The following is a 21,327-nucleotide window of genomic DNA, read 5'->3' on the forward strand; positions in this document are numbered from 1 at the left end:
GAATGGCCAAAACATCTCATTATTTAGATACCATGTAGGTGTGATCAGGACCATTTTCTACTAATAGAGATCAGGATTTTGACATTGGATAGATTAATACACTTAATGAATATAGCTTACATAATCAATATTATTATTAGTATTATTTACTCAGTCACTTAGTTTGTGATGAGTAAATAGAGTGCATAATTTTCTTCTCTTTTTTTAATTTAAATATATTTTTATTTATTTCAGAGAGGACAGGAGAGGGAGAGATAGAAACATCATTGTTGAGAGAGAATCGTTGATCAGCTGAATCCTGCAAAACCCACACTGGGGATGGAGCCCACATCCTGCAAACTGGACATGTGCCCTGACTGGGAATCAAACCATGACCTCCTGGTTCATAGGTCGATGCTCAACCACTGAACCATGCTGGCTGGACAAGAGTGCATAATTTTCAAACAGCCAACACTTAGGAATTCTATCTACACATTGACAACCTAAAACATAAAATCAGGTGTGAACACAAATTGCAAATATTCACCAGGTTTCATGAATTCAGCCAGCTGAACCCCTCATCCTATGCTTCCAAGAGAACCCTGATTAACAATAAACTTTCTGGTTGGTATAAAGGGTGTTCAATTCCTCATTAGCTGTATTCCTCTTGACAATCACACATATACTCTACTCAATTTTTCCTGTCACTGAACTCTCAACCCTCATTTAATTAGGATTTCTCTTTCCCTTCCTCCCCTCTCCCAGCTTTTGTCCACTTATAATCTGTCCAATATGTCAATTTATAGAAAATGTCCCATTTCTACTAATTTCTTTTTGTCTTTTGTATAAGACACCATAGAAGGGTTCTCTTGGGGATTCTGATCCATTGAGAACACACATAATTAGGTCTCAGGTGATTCACTTGCAGGCATTGAAAGTAATGCTCTAGAATAGTTTCAATGTTCAACAGTGAAGAGAATTGCCTTGGTGCTAAAGTTGCCTGAAAAACTGTACTTATAAGGAATATAATATTTGCTGATTTTGCCAAATTCACAAAGTGCTATTGTACTTATAAGAATGACTGAAAGAGCATTTATTAAGGCTTCTTAGCCTCCGTGGACAAGTATATCTCATGCATTTCTGTACTTATTTTATGCGTTTTTCCTAATGGAGAGTCTTTGCTGAAATGAATAAGACACAGCTGATACCAAGAGCAGTACATTTGGGGTATTTCATGTTGTACTTGAAGAAACTGAGGCATAGAGAAGTCAAAGGCAGAAGATGTGATTTCCTGGTGCTCAGGACAGATCTTTGGCAAATATTTATGCATGTCACATATCTATGATCATGTGCTTATCATCCATTCCACCTTGAACATCATATAAAATAGAGGTGTACTTTTAAATATATGTACCAAATTTTAATTTTCATTTCACACCCAAAACTTCTGTACAAAAAGAGGCAAAGCAGGCAAAAAAAATCACAATGATAGCAAACAAGATATGAAAACTTTAAAGCAGCTTTGTGTATGCACCAGCTTTCATGGATGTAGTGGGGAAATTGAGCTTCAGAGGGTTTCTTTATGATAAAATTTCAACATTTATTATGAATATCTAGAGAACGCACAGCCGTCTGGGATACACAATTGAATGAGAAGTCTCTGAATTCTACTGGACACTTGGATTCCCAAATTGAGTAGGTTTTATTTTTCTTTTGAGGAAGCATGAAATTATTTTTACTTCAATGTGATGATGTATCAAAAACTTCAGTTTGCCATTAATATCTTGGTATAATGGTAATGACTAGGAGTGAACTTGGATGAAGCATGATATTAACTGGTAGTTAAAAGAATAGTATCCAAGACTTTCTTTCTGGTTGTTAATTAATATGCCAGTCTGAATGAGTCACCACAATTCAAACATTTATTGCCACTTGTTTTGCGCTTCTTTTTTTTAAATCTACTAATTCCTTGTGGTACATGAAAGGTTTCTGAGAACAAAGTTATAATGCTAAAATAGCAGTGGTTCTGAGAAATGTAATTTTCATTTTGTTGCTTGCCCCCCAAATAAATATGGGAGTAACAGAAGACACTGTTTATTTGAAAACTATGAGACAACAGATATGAAATATAGTTAACATTGACATGGAGACTGTTGCTAGCACTTTCCCTAAACCACCCATAGGTCTTGGATGCATGTGCATGCAGCATAGAAACCATGATTGTTTAAGGACTCCTGATGCCTGGAGGACAGACTGTTAAAAGAATTTGTCTCCCACAATAGCTCTGGAGTGGGCCCAAGGTCCACCACCTGCCCGTGATCACAGACATTCAGTTAACCTGCCCTCCTGACACTCAGAGGCAACCTTTCAGACCCTGGGCTTTGGAGAACCCACATCCTGGCGAATGAATTTTGGCTTTGAGACAAGACAACCTGGCTAAACTGGGGCAGGCCAGCAGCCCCTCCCATGTATTTGGTCCCTTTTGATAGAAAGTCTAATTAAAAAATGATACCCGTGCTCAACTATTTGCTCTGCAAGTCCATTCCTCTTTCCAAGACTGAATCGCCTTTCCTGATAAAGGAGGAAAACGGACCCAGTGATGATGAGCATTGAATGCCTCTATATGTACAATCTTGACAGTTGTCGCCTAAGGATACCATGTGGCTGCCAAATAGAAGAACTTTTCTTAAGCTGAATATTTAATGAATGTGTTCACCCATTGCTACCCCATTTTCTGGCTTCCTCTGGGACATTAGAACCCCTAGGCTTGAAAAGTTACTCAAGGCCAACTAGTGTGATTCTATTCTGGTGGGAGAAGAGCCATCCAAGCAGCTGTACTGGTTCAGCTTGAAAAGCTTTAAGGAAAAGGGTCTTTCCTCTCTCTGTTGACTGACATTTAGATACAGACATGGAGCCTGTTCTGCCACGGCTGGATTTCTTTGATCAAAATAAAACAAAACACATGTATACCTCCCCTTTTCTTGGAGGACTCAAGGGAATGCCAGCTGGCCACCAAAATCTGGGAAGCAATGGTGTGACAGCTCATTTCTTGAGACACTGTGAATGGCGCCAAGCTCTAAGGTACCCAGACCCAGCTTCTGAAATGATCATCCACTTGGTAACTTGCTGTCTACCAGAAGTAGGTAAGTAATTATCTAGGCCAGACTGAGGATTTATTTTAAAGTATCCAGTCTCATCCCATAGTAGGTATATATAGGCCACATGGTGAAAAGAAAGAGCATGGAGTCAGGAGTGAAGCATCCTGGGTTCTAGTCCTACACTGGGGCAGTGGGGTCCTGATTGACTTCACCCTCTGTCTTTTTTTCCATTTGAGATTAGATTTCCTGGATTTCGTTCCAAGCTCTGATCTTCAGACAAAATAACTCTAGACTAGTGGTTCCCAACGTGGGGCACATGCCCCACGGGGGGGGGGGGCAATTTGATTTTTAAGGGGGGCAATTCGAGAATGAGATATTAACAGTGATTTTTTTGCATTTCTTATGGTTCTAGGGGCCTTATATACAGTATATAAATGTATATTGTGACATATTTATGCATTTCAGTTCTCTATTATATGTTTTGAAACTTTATTTGCTCTTTTTTCATATCACTTCATATTATTTTTTTAACAATTTCTTAGTGATTTCTTCCTCAGTACTTCAACTGCCCTTTTGTTCTTTTATTTTTCTCTTTCATGGATGCCATGTTCTTTGGAAGCTTGTTTATACCAAGTTAATGGCCTTTTAGGCTTCCTCCATGTGAATAGGAGTTCACTTTTTGAATAATAAGAATTATATGTCACAGAGGGGCATCAAGATTTGAGAGGTGCTTAGGTGGGGCATGGCTAAAAAAAGGTTGGGAACCACTGCTCTAGGCCTTGTCATACCATCAATCATCAGGATAAGGTGGGATGATGCTTACTGGACTCCACTAACTATGGAAGAATGTGGGAGTCAGTCATTTTAGTGACAGGTAGCCTTAGACTCTAAAGGTAGCCTTAGGCATAGAGGGCTCCTGGAGAATGTCGGTTTTCAATGTCCATTTTAGAGATGAGAAAGGTGAGACACAGCTGAAGTGAGTTTCCCAAGATCACACTGTGAATGAATAGGGCTAGAACTAACTCCAGGAACTCTGACCAGGCTTTACTCAAGGCAACAAGCTAGCAATGGGCCAGGGGGAAACTGTGTTTTAAAGACAAGGTAACCAGAAAACAGATTTTTTCCCCCTCCAAATTCCCCCCGTTTTCTGGTAACTATTGAAGTACCCCAGAACTCTATTGTCACATGAATGGTCCACAGAGAACAAGGCTCCTATGTGGACGGGCTGAGTGCCCAGCACTATGCAAATAACTGCAATGTCAGCAAACTTACCACAATTTTAAAGCCAGAGCTCCACGTCCTTGTCCCTGTGACAGAGGGTTGAAGATTTGTCCTGTTGTCTGGGCGTCCTTCCTCCCAACGTGTCCCCAACTTCCAAGACAACCACTTTCGACAGCCTACCTACGACAGCCCACCTATCTGTTCTGGCTTCTCTCCCGCGGACTGATTCAAACACAGGTGATTTTCCTCTTGCAAACGGAAAGGGAACTGCAGAGGGGCATACAGCCAACAGAAAGGGAAAATGCTGATGAATGAAACACGTGCGAACAGAAAGGCTGCACGTGTGGTCTGCAGTCTCGGGAAAGAGAGGGGGCGTGCTGAATTCCAAACACCTGGGCTGGAACCGCCACATGCATTTTTCTTTTTTTCTGGATTTCTCTCTCCCTCTGCCAGGATACGTCGTGTTTCTTGTAGCTGAGCCGATACAGGAAATCAAATACTTTGTGTTTCTATCACTATACTTCCCAGAGAGATTACACATCTAGAATTTAAACACTACCACAAACTATCAGCAATTTCTGATTGTTACAGGTGTAGTTAAAGGACTCCAGTGGCAAAGTTCAACATCTCCAACTTTTGCCTTTGGAGGAGGGGGTTTTGTTTTAGACAGCAAAGGTAAGGCTCTCAAGTCAACTTATGCTCTGCTGGGTTGAGTCAGTCAGGATACAAATGAAGGTCCATATATTGCAGTGACAAGAAGGAAACGGTTATGTAAATACACAAGTATTAACATCAATCTGTATTAAATTATGTAAACATATACATCTTCTGAGGTCAGTACATAGATCCTCTTCTGGGAGCAGAGCTTTACTGAAGCATTGCTCGAATCTGTTTGGAAGTCGACTCATCGTTCAAGTGCTTTGTAGTGAACCTGGATGGAGAGAGAAGGATGGCGTTCACTGTGCGAATAGTGCTCTGTGAAAGCTTCAATAATGACTCACCAGCCCATCTTTGCCTTGGGAGACACAAATGCTATTTATAAATCAAGCTTAGGCTTGGTTCTTTAGACAGAGAGCCACATTCCAATGCCCAGAGTATTCTCATATGGATTGAATATTTGATTCTTCCTTCCAGAGGAATTGTGTATTACGGTTATTAAACTAATAGATCAAATACTCAAACAATTACGGAGGGGCTGTTAAGCAGTCTCATTTACAGGGAAGTAGACCTCACATGACTGAGTGCAGGATCTCGGCCATCTCGGCCACCCCTGCTAAGTCACGAATTTGAAAATATGGATTTGCATAGCAACATAGCAGCTCTAAAACGTTTCTAGTTTTCTCCTTTCCAGGCAACACTTATCCTCATTGACACCACCAGGGGGCACAAGTGGAAGTGAACAACAACAACGACAAAAAATGATGCAATCGGCATCCTCACATTAACCTGGTGCAGAAATAGTTTATGAAAAGGAAAGGAAGGAGAAGTAACATGTAATAAAACCTTGACCATGTCCTAGGCTCTCCATGTAAGTTCTCGTTTCACTGACACTAACTCTTTGTAAGAGAGGTTATTTACCTCCATTTTACAGATGTCAAAACTGAGATGTGGAGAGGTTACGTGACCCATTTCAGATCACAAAGATGACCAGGAAGGATGTGTGAACAATTTGGATACAGGTCTGGCTGCCTCAGAAGCCTGTGCTGTCTCACGTTATCAGTGCCTAGGAGGCACACATGTGCCAGCACACACAGGAGACCCACAGCCTACCACAGTGCCCTACTCCGGAAGTCTTGCTTGATTCAAAAACTTCAGTAACTGAAGTCTCTTTACTAAGATGAAAAGCCAGCCTTCTGTGAAATGGGCACCATTGGAGAAAACCTTGGTTGGCCCTCAGAATCCTGAAGGCTCTTACAGTAATTCTAAAACCGTTTTGAACAATGAACAATGATGGAGGAGCTCCACAAAACAGGATCAATCTCAGTGTCTAGTTTATTCATTTCATAGGCATCTCATTCCTTCACTGACTGAATGAAGATAACTGATGGGCCTTACTTCTCTGCGTTGTGATGATGAAATGAGACAATGTGACTGGGAGCGGAGTACAAAACTTTAAGCGTCGTACGCAGGTGGAATATTACTGATCTATCCCTGAAGCCAGGGAGGCTGCTTTGTCTGACGAGCCCCTACTAACCACAACCATTAAGCAGTGTGGCCGGGAGTTGGGGCCACAACCTGTGGGATCACCCAGACCTGGATTGAGGTCCTAGCTTGGCCATCTGTTGTGCAACTTCTGGCAAGTTATTTGATTCCCTAAATCTCAGTTTCTTCCATCTGTAAAAAGGAGATGATAAAAATGGCACTGACTTTAACAGGTTGTGGGGAAGAGCAAATGTATTACATATGCAAAGGACTATGCCCGATGCCTTAGCCCTCAGTCCCTAACTGCTTCTACGTTTGCAAAAAGATCTGAAGGGTTGGCCACCCCTGGCAAAGCTACCCCAGGCCTGAGGCTCACCTGAGGGCATTCAGCAGCCCCTCCACACTGTCCGGGGCCTGTTCCTTCAAAACCTTTATGCAGCCTTTCATCTGGGAGGAGAAAGCACAGCATTTGTTAATATCCTCGTAATTCTGTCCATAATAACTTCTGTCCATTATAGTATTTGTCCATAATAATATCACATTATTCCTGCTCACAGAAGTAACCAACAGACCTTCTTCTTCTTCCCCCGCCCCCAGGCCAGTGAGTTGCTCCTCTGGGCTTCCAGAAGGTTCCACATCAGTTGTTATACTGTCCTGCAGTTGAACATTTTACATATCTGGCGTGTGGGGACACAGACTTGAGCCTTTGATCTTCTTGTCTTTTGCTCCAGAGCTAAGGGCAGGGCTTTTCCTCCAGGAGGTGCTCAGTGGAGGCTGAATGGATTATAAACCTGACCACTTTATCCCATCCCTCTGCCCTGAATGTTTTTCCTCCTTCAGCTGTTTGTTAGGACTCAACTGAAGATCATTAATACCAGGAAGCCTCTTCTGACTGCATTACCTTCACCAGGCAGAAGTCACCACCACCTTCCTGCATTCGCAATAGTGCACTGGCAGTTAGAGAACCTTGGGGATGTTAGTGCCCACATTGACTCCCTCACTTGACAGGAGAGGATTGGGAAAGACCAGTGGTAGGGAATGTGAACCACATGGAGACAGAATGACTGGGTTTCATCCATGCTTACTTGTTTAATATCTTCATGAACCGAGGCAAGTTTCTTAGCTTTTTGTGCCTTTGTAATATAATTTATTCAAAATTTGGGGAGATCATGAAAATCAAATTTATATAGATCACAATAATATTATGCATACCCTGGAAATTTTTTTTTTGACAGGGGAAGAATCTTGCTGCAAAGAATATGGTCACTCGTTTTAAACTCAAATGTTCATGCACTATATCAGGTTTGGGTACATTCAAGACCTCTTTTATAATGGTCACTTATCAACATTTTCTGCGGGTATATCTCTGGTATGCTGAAAGATTTTCTTTTTTTAAAAAAAATTTGGATTGATTTGAGAGAGAGAGAGAGAGAGAGAGGAAGGAAGAGAGAGAGAAACATCGATTTGTTGTTCCGCTTATTTATGCATTCATTGGTTGGTTTTTTTAATGTGCCCCTACTGGGGATTGAACCTGCAACCTTGTTGTATTGAGACAATGCTCTAACTGACTGAGCTACCCAGCCAGTGTGAAAGTTTTTCTTAAAAACCTGATAAACCCTGATAGTTGGATGGAGGAAGCCAAAACACAGGGTTGAGAATCATTTGGGGGTCATGTATAGGCTTATTGAGAAAGAATGTCATGGTCAATCAGAGATGCCAATCATGGGTACAGGATGGGTCCAAACTGCGTGATGTAGAGATTTGTTCACTCTCCCAATGGAGCTCATAGTTCAGTGGGAGGAGAGAGACAAATAGCTCATTATCCTACGTGTTCTTGTAAAAGATGCTAAAGGAGCAATGGGACCATAGATTAGAACAGACTTGTAAGAGCAGTGGGTACGCTTTGGGAATGTCTAGTTCTATTTCAGGCTGATTAAAGTCATGGGTGTGAATAACAAAATGCAGTTAGGAATGTAGTCAGGGCCAGATTCAATGTATGTTAGTCAGGGCCACATTCAATGAATGTAGTCAGGGCCACATTCATAGTATGTTAGGAAGTTAGGGGCATTTTCCTGTAGAAAACACCCTTAATGGGTGTTAAATAATCTAGCAATGTGACTAATATGGAAATGGATCAGAGGAAGCAAGACTGGAGATAGGAGGAGCAGTGGGGAGCTCCTAAGGGTATGATCATCTGTCTATGGTGAGGTTACTACAGATCATTTTAATTTTCTGTATTTTGATTTCCTGTATTTTCCAAAAATTTTCATACTAAATATTTTCTTGGTAAACAAATAATTACAAAAAAATAAGTAAGACTCCCTGAAGAGTCGTGTCAAGCTGTGCTAGGAAGCTGGATCCTCAAAATGAGTGATCCAGGTTGCATTTTTAATTGATAGACTTTCTCACATTCTGCAGACTTATGACCTCTCTGGGCAGGCAGACTTTCTACGTGTCCAGGACTAAAGCATCAAAGACGCTGTTTTGTGCAGATGAAGGATCATAAAGGGTGCCAGACTGTTAGTACAAAGAGGTCCTATTCTGTTCTTAAAAGGTTTTAAGTCAACAAATGGTATACACTACTGGGGGATGCTTGAAGCAAGTGCTGGGCTGAGAGGACACATGTTTTTATCCCACTATCAACAGGAAATCACTTGCACACCAATATCGACTGTTTTCCCATTATATTCATTCATTCATTCATTCAGCAAAAGCTCTCTGGCACATCTATTGAGTCCCATGCTCTATGTGCCATGGACACTCCTAAGCAGTAAGTCAGACATTAGGTGTATAGATAATGGTCTCTGCTCTAGTCAAAGAACTGTGTCTGTGAGGGAGTCAGGAAATCCAAAATGGTAAATGCTCTCGGGGTTGGAAAAGAAGGAGGGCCCTGATCCATGCAGGGGCAGGATGAGGGGCTATTTGAGGAGGGTCTTAAAGGAATCCACCCACAAGAGAAGAGGAAGGGTGCTCAGGGCAGGGAAAAGAGCTCAGGCATCTGCCAATGACAAGAAAACGCATGGGAATCTGGTGGAGGCACTGGAAAGTGGGGTGGAGCGGAAGTTGGAATGTTGTTTGGGATCTGAGGATGGTGTCTTGTGAGCCAGTATCTCTTAATGCTTTTCATATAACGTATTAAAAATATATTTTGCCCTAGCTGGTTTGGCTCAGTAGGTAGTGTTGGCTTGCATACTGGATTGAAGGATCCCAGGTTCGATTCTGGTCAAGGGCACATGCCCAGGTTGCAGGCTCGATCCCCAGTAGGGGACATGCGGGAGGCAGCCGATCAATGATTCTCTCTCATCGTTGCTGTTTCTCTCTCTCTCTCTCCCTCTTCCTTCTTCTCTGAAATCAATAAAAATATATTTTTTAAAATAAAAAATATATATTTATATAACACTGTGATAAACTGTAGGGGCACTTGCAGCTAAGTGACTGTTCATCTGCTCAGCTCCTCTACTGGCTGAGCGGATCAGCTCCTCCATGTTCCTGCTATGCTTTTGAGGTTGGATGCTCTGTTGTAAGCACATAAAAAAGATTGGACTTCTTCCTATGAGGAGAGGTACCAGGATGGGGCTTGTGTCTTGGAGAGGTCATTCTTAGTGGGAGGTGGAGGAGAGAGCAGCAAGGTCTTCTTGGCAGCATTTATGTACTCTTATTGGAAAGCACATTTTATAATATTCTTACATCGATCTTGGACGTCTTGCAGAAAGCTCCCACGGGGTGGACGTGGTCGTAGAGGATGATGACCCCCACCATCACCCTCATGCAGAACATCAGCGTTTCTTCGCTCGTAAACCTGCTCCTGTACTCCCTGGGAGAGAGGGGAAATGGCAGGGGGGTTACTTCCTGGCCCGAGCATGCTCATGTCTGGCTCCACACTGGCTGCCTTAGACTCCTCCAATCCTCTCTTGAGAACAATCCCAGACATGCACCAACCAGGTTAATATGCTCTTCTAGAAACCCATGATGATAATTCTCCTCGAATCTATCCCACCAGCAATTCAGTGCAAAAATAAGGTAAATTAGAGGGCAGTCAATTCTCTTCTCTTCTGCCCTTCAGTGAGCCAGCTCACCGCGTACATCACTCCCCACCCATCAATCCTGAATATTTTATAGCAGTTCCCTCTGGCTGTCCAAGATTATAGAGAATAATGGCTTCATTATAGAGAAAAAGAATCAAGCTCATTTCCACAGAGCAGCTATCGTGTCTCCAGTCAGGGTAACTTCCTTTGTTAAGATATAGGCTGCAGATTGAATTAAATTGTGGAAGATACCTTAAAGAAATGATGTGCCAGTCATTGGGCTGTGAGTATGCGTGAAGTCTGAATTTTGTTCACTTACCCTGACAGGGTCTCTGATGATTCAGATAATTCTGGCCAATACCAGAGGCTTTCTTAATATCTATTTTCTTATGAATTGGCCCTTCAATGAAGATGATTACTGTTTTTGTCTTGGAGTAACTATTAACTTTGGTATAAGCAAAATATTTGAAATTAATATCATCTTCCAACGTGAACAGAACATCAAAAATTTTAAGGCATTTTTTTTATCCCTCTGGGCATCCCAAACACTCTGCAACTTAGATGGGGTTCTGAGAATGGTATCATATGAGGAGACCAGGGCCCAGGCAGTTCAGACCACTTGTCTCTGGGCTCAAAGGGGGCTACAGATATAAGCGGAACCCTGACTTTTGAGTGTGGATTTCCTCATTCCCATGCTGCCTCATCCTCAACAAACTCAACCATTTTTTAAAAATCTAGCAACCAGCTTAAATACAAAAAGATGCTGGGAGAGAAAGTAAGAGAGAGAAAGATCTTCATTATCACTCCTGTAACAGTCTTACCACTTCTCCTGGTTCTAAATCTTCTCTCAAATCTTTTCTCCAACATATTACTAATACTATCCAGTTATTTCACTCAATCCTCCATTTGATTCTTACACAATTTCTACAGCATCTTTCTTTGTTTTTTGGTTAATCCTCACCTGAGGATATTTTTCCATTGATCTTTTAGAGAGAGTGGAAGAGAGAAGGAAAGACAGAGAGAAACATCGATGTGAGAGAAACACATCGATTGGTTGCCTCCTGCATGTGCCCTGACCAGGGCCTGGGCTGGGGAGGAGCCTGAAACCAAGGTACGTGCCCTTGACAGGAATCGAATCCGGGACCCTTTGGTCTACAGGCCAATGCTCTATCTATCCACTGAGCCAAAACGGCTAGGGCTCTACAGCATTTTTGACTCGAGTTTTGGCTCTGCCATCTAACAAGTTTTGCAAATCTTGGAGAGTCAGCCTCAGTTTCTCCAGCTCTGACATGGGATAACGACACCTACCACTGAGAGTTCCTTATCAGATTAATTCAGGTAACGGATGTGTGACTGCTAATGTGCTGACCCAGTGGTTAGGAGTCATCGGCATCATTATACCAACAGGCTCTGCCTGGTGAGCTCTCGACCACCAGTACCGCTCCGATGTCACTTACGGTGTTTCCAGCATGACTTTACAGACACTCGTCATGGTACTGAGGCAGTCTGTGGTGTTCTCTATCGGCAGGGTTTTGTTCTAAATGGGAGACACAAATGGATGTTAGCCCTGCCAGCAGCCTTTACCCGCAATTAAGGAAAAAGCACCTCGTTGCTCAAGTCCACTTACTTCGGAGACAAAGTGCATTGTGGCATTGCTAAGGGTTTTCAGCATGGGCGTGGCTTCCGCATAGAAGAGGGACATTCGATTGGCCATCTCGTTATTGACTTCATTCTCAATGTCTAGCTGATAAAAACAAGAAGAGAAGATGCAATTGATAAAGAGATGGTCAAAATCCCCAAACAATGTCCCCTGGAAATTGAATTATAAATAAGACTATCTTCTCCCTGAGACCTCCCGATGCAGACACCAAAAGAGACGTGGAGTGTGGGTGTCTAGACCCAAGGGACCCAGGCACTCACGTGCATGTTGTTGATGCGGTTGCGGCTTATTGTCCTCCTGTAGTAGCTGAAGTCATTCTGAATAGCCGGGTTCCTCATCTGAAATTCAGAAGGGAGGGGAGAAGGGCATCTCTCAGCATCAGATGGGGAATTCACATGGGGAGCCCAGCACTAGATCTGCAAACACATCAAGACTTCTCTTTGCTACATGAGTCCATGCAACTTCTGGTTAAAAATAAGCACTCGGAGCTTCATTATTTAAAAATATGCCCTGTTTTCACAGGGAAGTATATTTGTTCTCAATGAGGAGCAGACACTCGAAAATGTCTCTTATTGCATTAACAGATTTTGAATTTTCACATGAAAACCACCATCTTAAGTCACTTTACCACAATGAGTGCAAATTCTCGCCACATTCTACGTCTCCCTAGGGAAGGAGCTACGGTATCTCACTCATGTTTCTCTTCCCCACCCTGCAGCACTGCAGAGGATTTGTACACAGCAGGAACCCAGTACAAGCTTAAATCATCAAACATATGTGGCCTAACCTTCAGCTCATCAAATCGAAGGGTAAAATGCAGGATTTCCGCAAATTCCTTTGCCAGCGCCTGCTCTCGCTCCAGGTGCTGGGTTGGCGTGTAAGGTGGACAGGTCAGAGATTCTAATAAACTCTGAAGAGCTTTCTCTGGAAATCAAAGGGATAAATACATATTTGAGACGGCCTATAGAGATCCTTCAAAAGCACCATCTGCAGCCCCCGTTGACATTCTCAGAGTTAACCTGCCGGGTGGGTCTTTCTGCTCCCTGTGCTTCCATGTCACTGTGGGTGATACGATGTGTGTGGACCAGGAAGAGAAGGAGCCTTCACGCTGAGCAGGCTGCCTCCACTGCCGAAGTCCCCTCCCAACCCCACGCCATGGCCACATGGTTATGTAAATGTCTCTCCAAGCTCAGCTGCACCTTCCCCTGTTCAGTAGTGCCAACTGCCAACAGTGTTGGGAAACCATAAACACATGTTTTTGGATCACGTGCATGAGACAGCCATTCATGATCCAGGATGAGACAGCGTGGCCCAGAACACATGGGTCAGATAACCTGCTTTGCAGGGAGAGACCTCGGGTTCCATTCCTGCTCTTCTCTGCATCTACAGTCTCACCTATTCCCAGCAATATTTCTTCTACTAACCCATTGCCATATCTACCTCCATTATTGCCCTTGAAACTGTCACATTACTCCCACTTGTCTGTTTTTAAACGCCCCCTCCAGTTTTCACGTCAGTGTATTTCTAATAGCACCGAGTCATTTAATCAACCTTTTACATTAGGGGTTGGGAAACTATGGTCCCCAGGTCAAATCTGGCCCTTTATTTAGAAGTCTTATAAAAAAATTAAATAAAGTTTTATTTTAAAAAAACAGGCACACTCATTCCTCTGTATATTGGCTATGGTGAGTTTTGTGTGACAATGGCAGAGTTGATTAGTTGCAACAACGACGGGATGGCCCACACGCCCAAAATACATATTATCTGGCTCTTTATAGAAATGTTGCCAGGACCTGCTCTATAGTCCTTTGATGTCCTTCAGCATCTTTACAAGGGCGTTTCCAGCCCTTTCCACTCCTGGGACTGCACTGTCTTCTGAGGCAGCTAGTTCTACCTTGACCTCCCCAGGCAGGGGCGTCTTTTTCCTTCTGTTGAACTGAAACGTGGGCTCTTAGGTTTCAGTTCATGGGTCTGGATACAGACTTTGAGGAAACTGATCCTGCATCAACCTGAGAGTCTTCAAAAGCGCTGCCTTCCTGAAAAACTGTTTTGGTTTATTCAACTACTCCTTCTGGGTCTTAGCTTCAAGTTCCCTCAAAATCATGGCTATTATTCTCCTCAATTTCACTGTTTTCTTTTCAAAATGTAGCACTTATCTGTGGCAAAAATAGAGTAGAACATGATTATGCCTCTTCTTCATTGTAGACATATTGGCTAAGGAAACCTCAGCTTTCCTGTTGAGGGGAGTGGTTACATCTGATGGATGCTCCCATTGAGCCTATTGTCAAGCAGACCTGACTTTGCTCTTGCTTCTGCAAAGCCATCTTATACCTTCCAGGGTTCTATTTATCTTGTTTCTGTTGTTGTTGTTGTTCTAAAGTTTAAGGGCAGAGCATTTTATTTGTTTTTCTTGTATTAAATTTTATGTATTAAGTTTTTCTGTGTTAAATTTATCACATGACTCCCGCCAACCAAGTTCTTCTTGGTTTAGCAGGTAACCTGTATTTCCCAACTTCTCTGTCACCCAGAAATGTGATCAGACCACAGTGAAACTGTTAAGAGTCACACTTAGCTGAGAATAAGACCAAAGGGACCACCGATAGAGACACTCTGAACATGCCAAGATATTCAGGAGAAGAAACATTGAGGTGAATTGAAAGAAATGAAAAGGACAGGTGGTGTTGTCCATGAATGGCCTCTGAGAAGACACAGCGCATGGATGTGGGACATTTCCTCAGGCACTGAGCTCTTCCTGTGACTTTCGCCAACACCATAATACAACTTCACACGTGGGATGTGAAACCAGAAACACGAACTCACCTAGCCTTATGGAGAACTCATAAAATCTCTTTAGCCTCACGACCAGAGGACACACTGCATTCCACGCTTTTTCTTGAAGCTGGATGTCATTGGGATTTTGAATGGCCTATAAAAAAAAATCACAGAATTGTTTAGAAAGAAGATAAGCTCCACATCAAAATGACTTAAAATTCAGAGAGGATTTACATTTTCAAAAACACAATGGCCGATGGACTTCACTATGTGCACTTGTTAAATGGACATCAGTTCATCAGACTGTCCTCCAGGATGCTCAGTTAGAATGGAGGGTTAGCACTTGAACATAGTGCAAACGACTCTGCAATTAGATCCTGGGTCAACTTACTAGTTTCCCTTATCATAAATGTAAAAAATGCACATCTAACAGGAAGCAATGCAACCCTCCTCCATCACCATTTATTCTTCTAAGCAGAGCTGGTGCTCATTGTGAAACGAAAATCCTGTAGATCTTTCCCTTTCTCTGTAATACATTCCTGCCAGTCTGTGGTGTTACCTAAATTACCTACATTCATGGTGACCTCCTAAGTAGAAAAACAACTTTTTAACAGGCTGTTACTTTCTTAGAAATGCTGTTTTGTCTGGGCTTCAGCAGCTGGAGGATTGTGACGTTAGCGGTGTTTATTTTCCAGAACGATTTTGGCAGCGGCAGTAGGGGTGTGTATGTCTGTGTGTACATATATGTGTGCAAATGAATGTGTGTATGTGTTGGTACTGCCACAAAACTAATTTTTTCAAATAAGAAGGGTGAGAAGTTTCTTGCCTTTCAGGCATTTGGAAGTCTCAAAAGCCACACTGACAATTTCCTTTTTTGTTTTGGTGGCTGTCTTGTTTTTCATGTATTTATTTATTTTTAAATCTCCTAACCTGCAGGCTACGTAAAGTGAGACAGTTCATGACTGTTGTTTGTGGTGCCGGTGGAACCTGCCCAAATTATTATAAAATGTTGGAAAGTTCATAGAAACCCAGGTCTCATGACTCATATTTCAACTGCTGTTCACAGACTTTCTATGGACGTTTCCCTCAAATGAAGTAACAGGCTGACAAATCATTGTGTGCATGTGAGTCTTGCAATATCACATGTGTGTCTGGGAAGAGAATGGCTAATATTTGACATGACCTACAGCAGTGTGTGCTCAGATTAATGTCCTACAATAAAAGGGGTTATTCATACACTTTTTTCGAAAGGACACATTACCGTCCTTGTTCTTCCTACTGCACTAGGAAATACTAGGCCTATTACTTAATCCTGCTGTGTGTGCGTGTGTGGGTTTCCCTCTCCCGCAAGGGTGTTGTCAGCTGGGTATTGTCATTGGCATACGTCTCGGATCTCTGGGCCCGCGCCCTTGTACGCCTGCAGGTCTGCGAGGATGCTCTCGGAATCCTGGAGGACGGCGCTGATCTGGTTCCATATCTCCCGCTCGCCTTCCGTGGGCTGGGCATCTGAGCAGAAGGGACACAAACAGACACGGAGGGTTTGCGTTTACAAACAGCTGGGGAAGAGGTCAGCACGCAGTTTGACTTGTTAGACAATCTTCTTTTATTCCTGCAGGTTTGGTATTTACTCTTTAGTATAATAAGCCACCAGGGAAGGGGCGGTTAACTCCTGCCCATTACTCGGTGCAAAATACTCATCCATCTTTCTGCACACAGGAGACCACGCATGTGGGAATCATTATGGGTTCTCCTTTACTTGTGGAACACACTTTCTGCACACCTACTATGTGTCAAGCGGTGCACCAGGTGCTGGAAGGTGTAAACATCGTCTTTTTGAGACCACTTTTAATAGGAGAAGCTATTGAATATTTTCCATTATAATTAAAAATCGGTGAGTCTGAGTATAGATGGGAAAAAACCATCCCCTTCATATTTCCACATAAAAATAAGCTAAAAAGATTAGATAATTTTCCTTCAGAGCCCAGAGAAAGGTATCCTTCCAGAGCACACAAATAAGTGGCACATTCGACCTTACGTAAGTGAAGAACGTATTCTAACAGCCCCGGAAGCAACCCCTGCGCTCCTCAGTGAATTTTCACTTGATTGCATCCCTGTAGCCACTGTAGGCGTTTGTCCCAAGAGTAGTTATGCAGGCTGGTGGGTGAGCGCTGAGTTGGTAAAGGCTGGGCTTTGCTCATCACACAATACCTATCAGATGGAGTATTTGCCCGGGCTAGCGAGAACATTCATCTCCATCCAAAGTAAAGGCACTAAGGAAGGAAAGAGACAGATGTCATTTCCCAAAGCTCTGTTTCCAAAAATCTAAGTCCCAAGGCACTACATTCTTCCAGAAGACCACGCCCATGAAAGGGCCGGACAGAGTTGTGTCTGGTCTAACACTCCCCTGTGAACTATAATCATTCACAGTGTTCCTCGGGGTATAAAACAGAATCCACGAGACAGGTGAAATCTAAGCGAGGTCCTCACCATGCTGACTGGGCCTTCGGAGAGGCTGAGTATGGGATTAGGGGTTAGGCCAGATGTGCTGGACCTGCACTCACCCAAGGCGAGACCCTTGAGCAGTTGCCCAGGGGATTTTTTTAGACCATTTTCTTACTAGGCCCTGCTCAGACCCAAGAAATTGGTAGAGTTACTTGGGAAATGAAGGGTGTAATTCTCTTTAGAAAAACAAAACCAAAACCCTATAGATTTTCCAGAAACGTGGCAAACTATACTTCTAGGAATGAGATGGGTTTCAACCAGGGAATGAGGAAGGACTCACGTACATGCACAGGAGGGTTCAGAGAAGAGAAAGATAGTGTGGGCTGGGAGGAGTGAAATGTCCCTCATGTAAAGGATGAGACTAGGGCAGAAGAGGGAGGTGAGGGGAGTGTATCCATGGGAGCTTGGGACAGGTGGGCAGCTGGCGAGGAAAGAGGCTGCTGGGTTGGATGGAGTACAGGATCTGGGCTGGGAAACAGAAGGGGAAAGAAATGTGTTGCTCCTTTACCTTTTGTGACCTTCTATGCTTTCCCACAAGCACATGGTAAGTTTTCTCAGGTACCATGTTATCCACAATATTAACAAATTTATAGTTTGTCTTTTCCTGCTTTTCCAAACTTTTCTCAAAGCCATAGAGGTGTCTCAAAACAGAAACCTAAATACCCACAAGCTAGCAAGCCCCAAACTGAAGAAAGTATGTAAGTGGAGCGCAATTCCAAGGTAAGAAGAAAGTCAGGGAAGTGAACACGGGACAAAAATGCAAAGCAAAGATCCGAGAAAACAAATAAAAATCAAACATGCCAATCCTTTCCCCTTCGGATAAATGTATCGAAAAAAAATCATAAGCTAAACAAAGACCATTTTCTCAAAGAGATGTATCTTTGAAGAGGAGGAAAAGAAAAATAGAGCCTGTGACCAAGATTCCGAGGGGTCAGTGTGTTTGCATGTAATTATAAGGTAGGTGTAAACTGAGAAGGCACTTGGAAACCAGGAGTCGAAGCCTCCTAATCTTGGCTGTCACGGGGCTCTGTCCCTGCAAGCCACCGCTGGATAAGCTTTAAACAAAACAGAAGGAAAGCTGAGTGGGCTGGAAGAGGGGTGCTGGGCAAACAAAACCCCCAAACCCATCCTTTTGACAATTACTGAACCACAAAAGGGAAAATATTTCGAAGTCAGTTTTTAAAAATAGAGGTCTTACGTACTCCCAAAATAAGATGGGTTCTCACTGAGTGGCCTAAAGGAGTGACTCTTTCTGATACAAATCAACCCCGACAGTTATGTGACCACGCAGAGCTGGACAAGCAGCACAGGGTGGTCACCTCTCTCCCAGTGGCGGAGCAGTGGAGGGCTGTGTCAAGAACCTTCCACTACAAGGTCACTCACCCCTGGAAACTGGAGTGACCTGGGAAACGGGACCCTTGTCCCTAGCCTCTGTCTCTGGGAGAATGTTTCTCTTGGCAGGTATCCTAGCGTCTTGTTTGAAATGTTTCCTGTGGCCCTGGTTAGCAGGGGTGGGATGGGAGAAATCCAATCCGCCAGTTCCTTCTTTCATCCCCACTTAGAAATGAGTTGGCTCATTTTCTTCCATAATTTGTTGGTGTTATCATTGCATGCCCTAATTTTTCCTCCTTCCCCTGTGATGGAACTGAGTCACCTTTTCTTCCAGTTACTAATGAGGTCCTTGATGCCAGCAGCACAGTCCCTGTCCTCTGGGTGTGTAAGAGTCTCAGGAGACCCAGATCCCAAGGGACGTTGGTTTTCAAGGAGAAGACTGCTCACTAGGGGAAGCTCCAATCTGCCTGTCTGCTCCTTCTTCCAAACGGGAAAAGACTGTGCAACCCTAAGTGACATTTGGCAGCGGCCCATGTCCCTGTGGAAATCCATAACTCATCCTATCTTTATCCTCCAGCTAAATGATCAGTTGGGACTCATTAATGAGAATCTGATCCATTAGACCATAGGACTCTGGCCTTGTTTCATTTAATATCATACCTCCAGGGCCTGGCACATAGTAGATGCTGCCGAAAAATTTGCTGAATGAACAGTTGATTGAATGATCCTATATAATAAAAGGGTAATATGCAAATTAACTAAATGGTGGAATGACTGGTCGCTATGACGTGCACTGACTACCAGGGGGCAGACGCTCAACGCAGGAGCTGCCCCATGGTGGTCAGTGAGCTCAGTCAGAAGCAAGGTTCATGGCTGGTGAGTGCAGCAGCAGTGGCGGGAGCCTCTCTGGCCTCCATGGCAGTCAACATCCCCCAAGGGCTCCCGGACTGCGAGAGGGTGCAGGCCAGGCTGAGTGACCTCCCACCCTCCCCCCACCCCCGAGTGCACAAATTTCGTGCACCAGGCCTCTAGTTTAAATATATTTCTCACACTATGTTTCATGATGATTTTCTTGCGTGTCTTTGAATTCTGCAATCTTTGGAGATGAAGTTGGTATTCTTATCCTCAGTGCCCCCATATGCACTACTGACTGGGGATTCTCAATAAACATGCCAAGAATCAATGAATAAATGAGGAAATTGACCAGATGGCAGAGAATGTAAGTATTGGGAAGCAGTGAAAAAAAATCCTATTACTTCTAGATGGTCCCTTCTGTCCCTTCTCTTCCAATGGCTATTATGTCTCTAACTATTACCATTAAGATATATGTATTTTCTTACAATCAGATTAGCTATTCACACTTGCATTAAGATGTGTGTTTTTAAATAATCCGTCACTTATTTATGGCCTCAATGTCTCCTCAGTGTAGTTAACACACTCATCAGATATTTGTTAAGTGAAAAACTGCACTTAGGTTTACTCTCCCAATCTTAAGACTCGTATTGTTTTGCTTTCTAGAACATTCCTCTGAGAGGCTTTGGGGTTGATACTTCTGGCATGCTCCACATTGGGAACCCTATTTTTAAAAAATATATGTGTCTGCAGATGTCAAGGCGAGAGACCTCTTGAAAAAGACCTTGACAAATTAGTGATTGAAAGGTTATTATATTTAACCTATCAGCCACCTCCCAAGGCATGTGCTGAGTCAACACCAACTCTGAATTACAGGCTTTGTTTGTCTATTTTAACACAAAGATTGACCTTTAGTCAACGGTACACACATACACACAACGCTCGCCAATTGTATTACTGATGGAAATGGATCTTTTTTTTTTTCCTGCTGCAGCCAGTGAATTCTTTCATGACGTTTCTTCTAAGAATCACATTCTACACTTCTAATCATCACCAATGATTCCATCGAAATCGAAGAGAATGGTTCCATGAAGCTGGGCTGCTCCTGTCGACCAATGACGCTGTTACACATCGCTGTGATTTACACAGGCAATTTCAGAAACCAATACCTCGAGGCGCCCTGGAACCAGCCCTTCCAGGCCATTCCCCAGGCGATGATTTAAACCCCTGTCCTGTACTTGCCATTGTGGAAAGTGTGACAATGTATCATGTGCTCTGTGACCTTGAATATATACATTCATCGTCAAGAACTCACTGAATGCCGAGTGCCTTGAATCTTTAATGGAGAAAATTCCCTCATCAATTGAGAGAGGTAAACAGGTATTCATTTTGTTTGCAGGGGATCTATTTATCTTTTTTTGGCGCCATGTGCTAGTGAGGGTGGATAGTAACTGTCAGCATTTTGGTGTCACGGGGTCAGTTGGAGGTTTCCCCCGTGGAGGACTGGGATATTTACTGAAAGCGGGATGCTTGGCATTCCTCTGTGGGGATGGAGAGGAAGGTGGCTGTGTGTTTTGTTTGTCAGGAATGAACATCTTAGGTGAACAAGCCCCAGGGAGGGATGTCAGGGCTCAACCCAGAGCAGGCTGTCACTTCAAAGGGTTCTTATCTTTGTAAATCAGCCAAGTATCCCTCTGTCTTCACAAGCATCAGGGGCACACACACATACCTTCTCCTAACAACC

The 21,327-nt window shown here is 43.2% G+C and overlaps 1 protein-coding gene across 4 annotated transcripts in view; it reads right to left on the reverse strand.

The window, feature by feature from the left end:
* Nucleotides 1–1,883: 1,883 nt before the first annotated feature.
* The window catches only part of CYRIA (CYFIP related Rac1 interactor A), an 87,205-nt gene continuing 67,761 nt past the window's right edge, over nucleotides 1,884–21,327 (reverse strand). For all 4 annotated transcript variants that reach the window (XM_079791514.1, XM_079791513.1, XM_079791515.1 and 1 more), the window contains 9 exons: nucleotides 16,282–16,403; nucleotides 14,946–15,051; nucleotides 12,913–13,049; nucleotides 12,386–12,463; nucleotides 12,093–12,209; nucleotides 11,923–12,002; nucleotides 10,128–10,254; nucleotides 6,817–6,887; nucleotides 1,884–5,229 (listed from right to left, as the gene is read on the reverse strand). In XM_079791514.1, the coding sequence (XP_079647640.1) occupies nucleotides 5,166–5,229; nucleotides 6,817–6,887; nucleotides 10,128–10,254; nucleotides 11,923–12,002; nucleotides 12,093–12,209; nucleotides 12,386–12,463; nucleotides 12,913–13,049; nucleotides 14,946–15,051; nucleotides 16,282–16,403 (902 nt within the window). In that variant the 3' untranslated portion in view covers nucleotides 1,884–5,165. The remainder of the gene's footprint in view (nucleotides 5,230–6,816; nucleotides 6,888–10,127; nucleotides 10,255–11,922; nucleotides 12,003–12,092; nucleotides 12,210–12,385; nucleotides 12,464–12,912; nucleotides 13,050–14,945; nucleotides 15,052–16,281; nucleotides 16,404–21,327) is intronic.

The sequence above is a fragment of the Cnephaeus nilssonii genome, assembly GCF_951640355.1.
Source record: "Cnephaeus nilssonii genome assembly, chromosome: 15".
NCBI classification, from domain to species: domain Eukaryota; kingdom Metazoa; phylum Chordata; class Mammalia; order Chiroptera; family Vespertilionidae; genus Cnephaeus; species Cnephaeus nilssonii.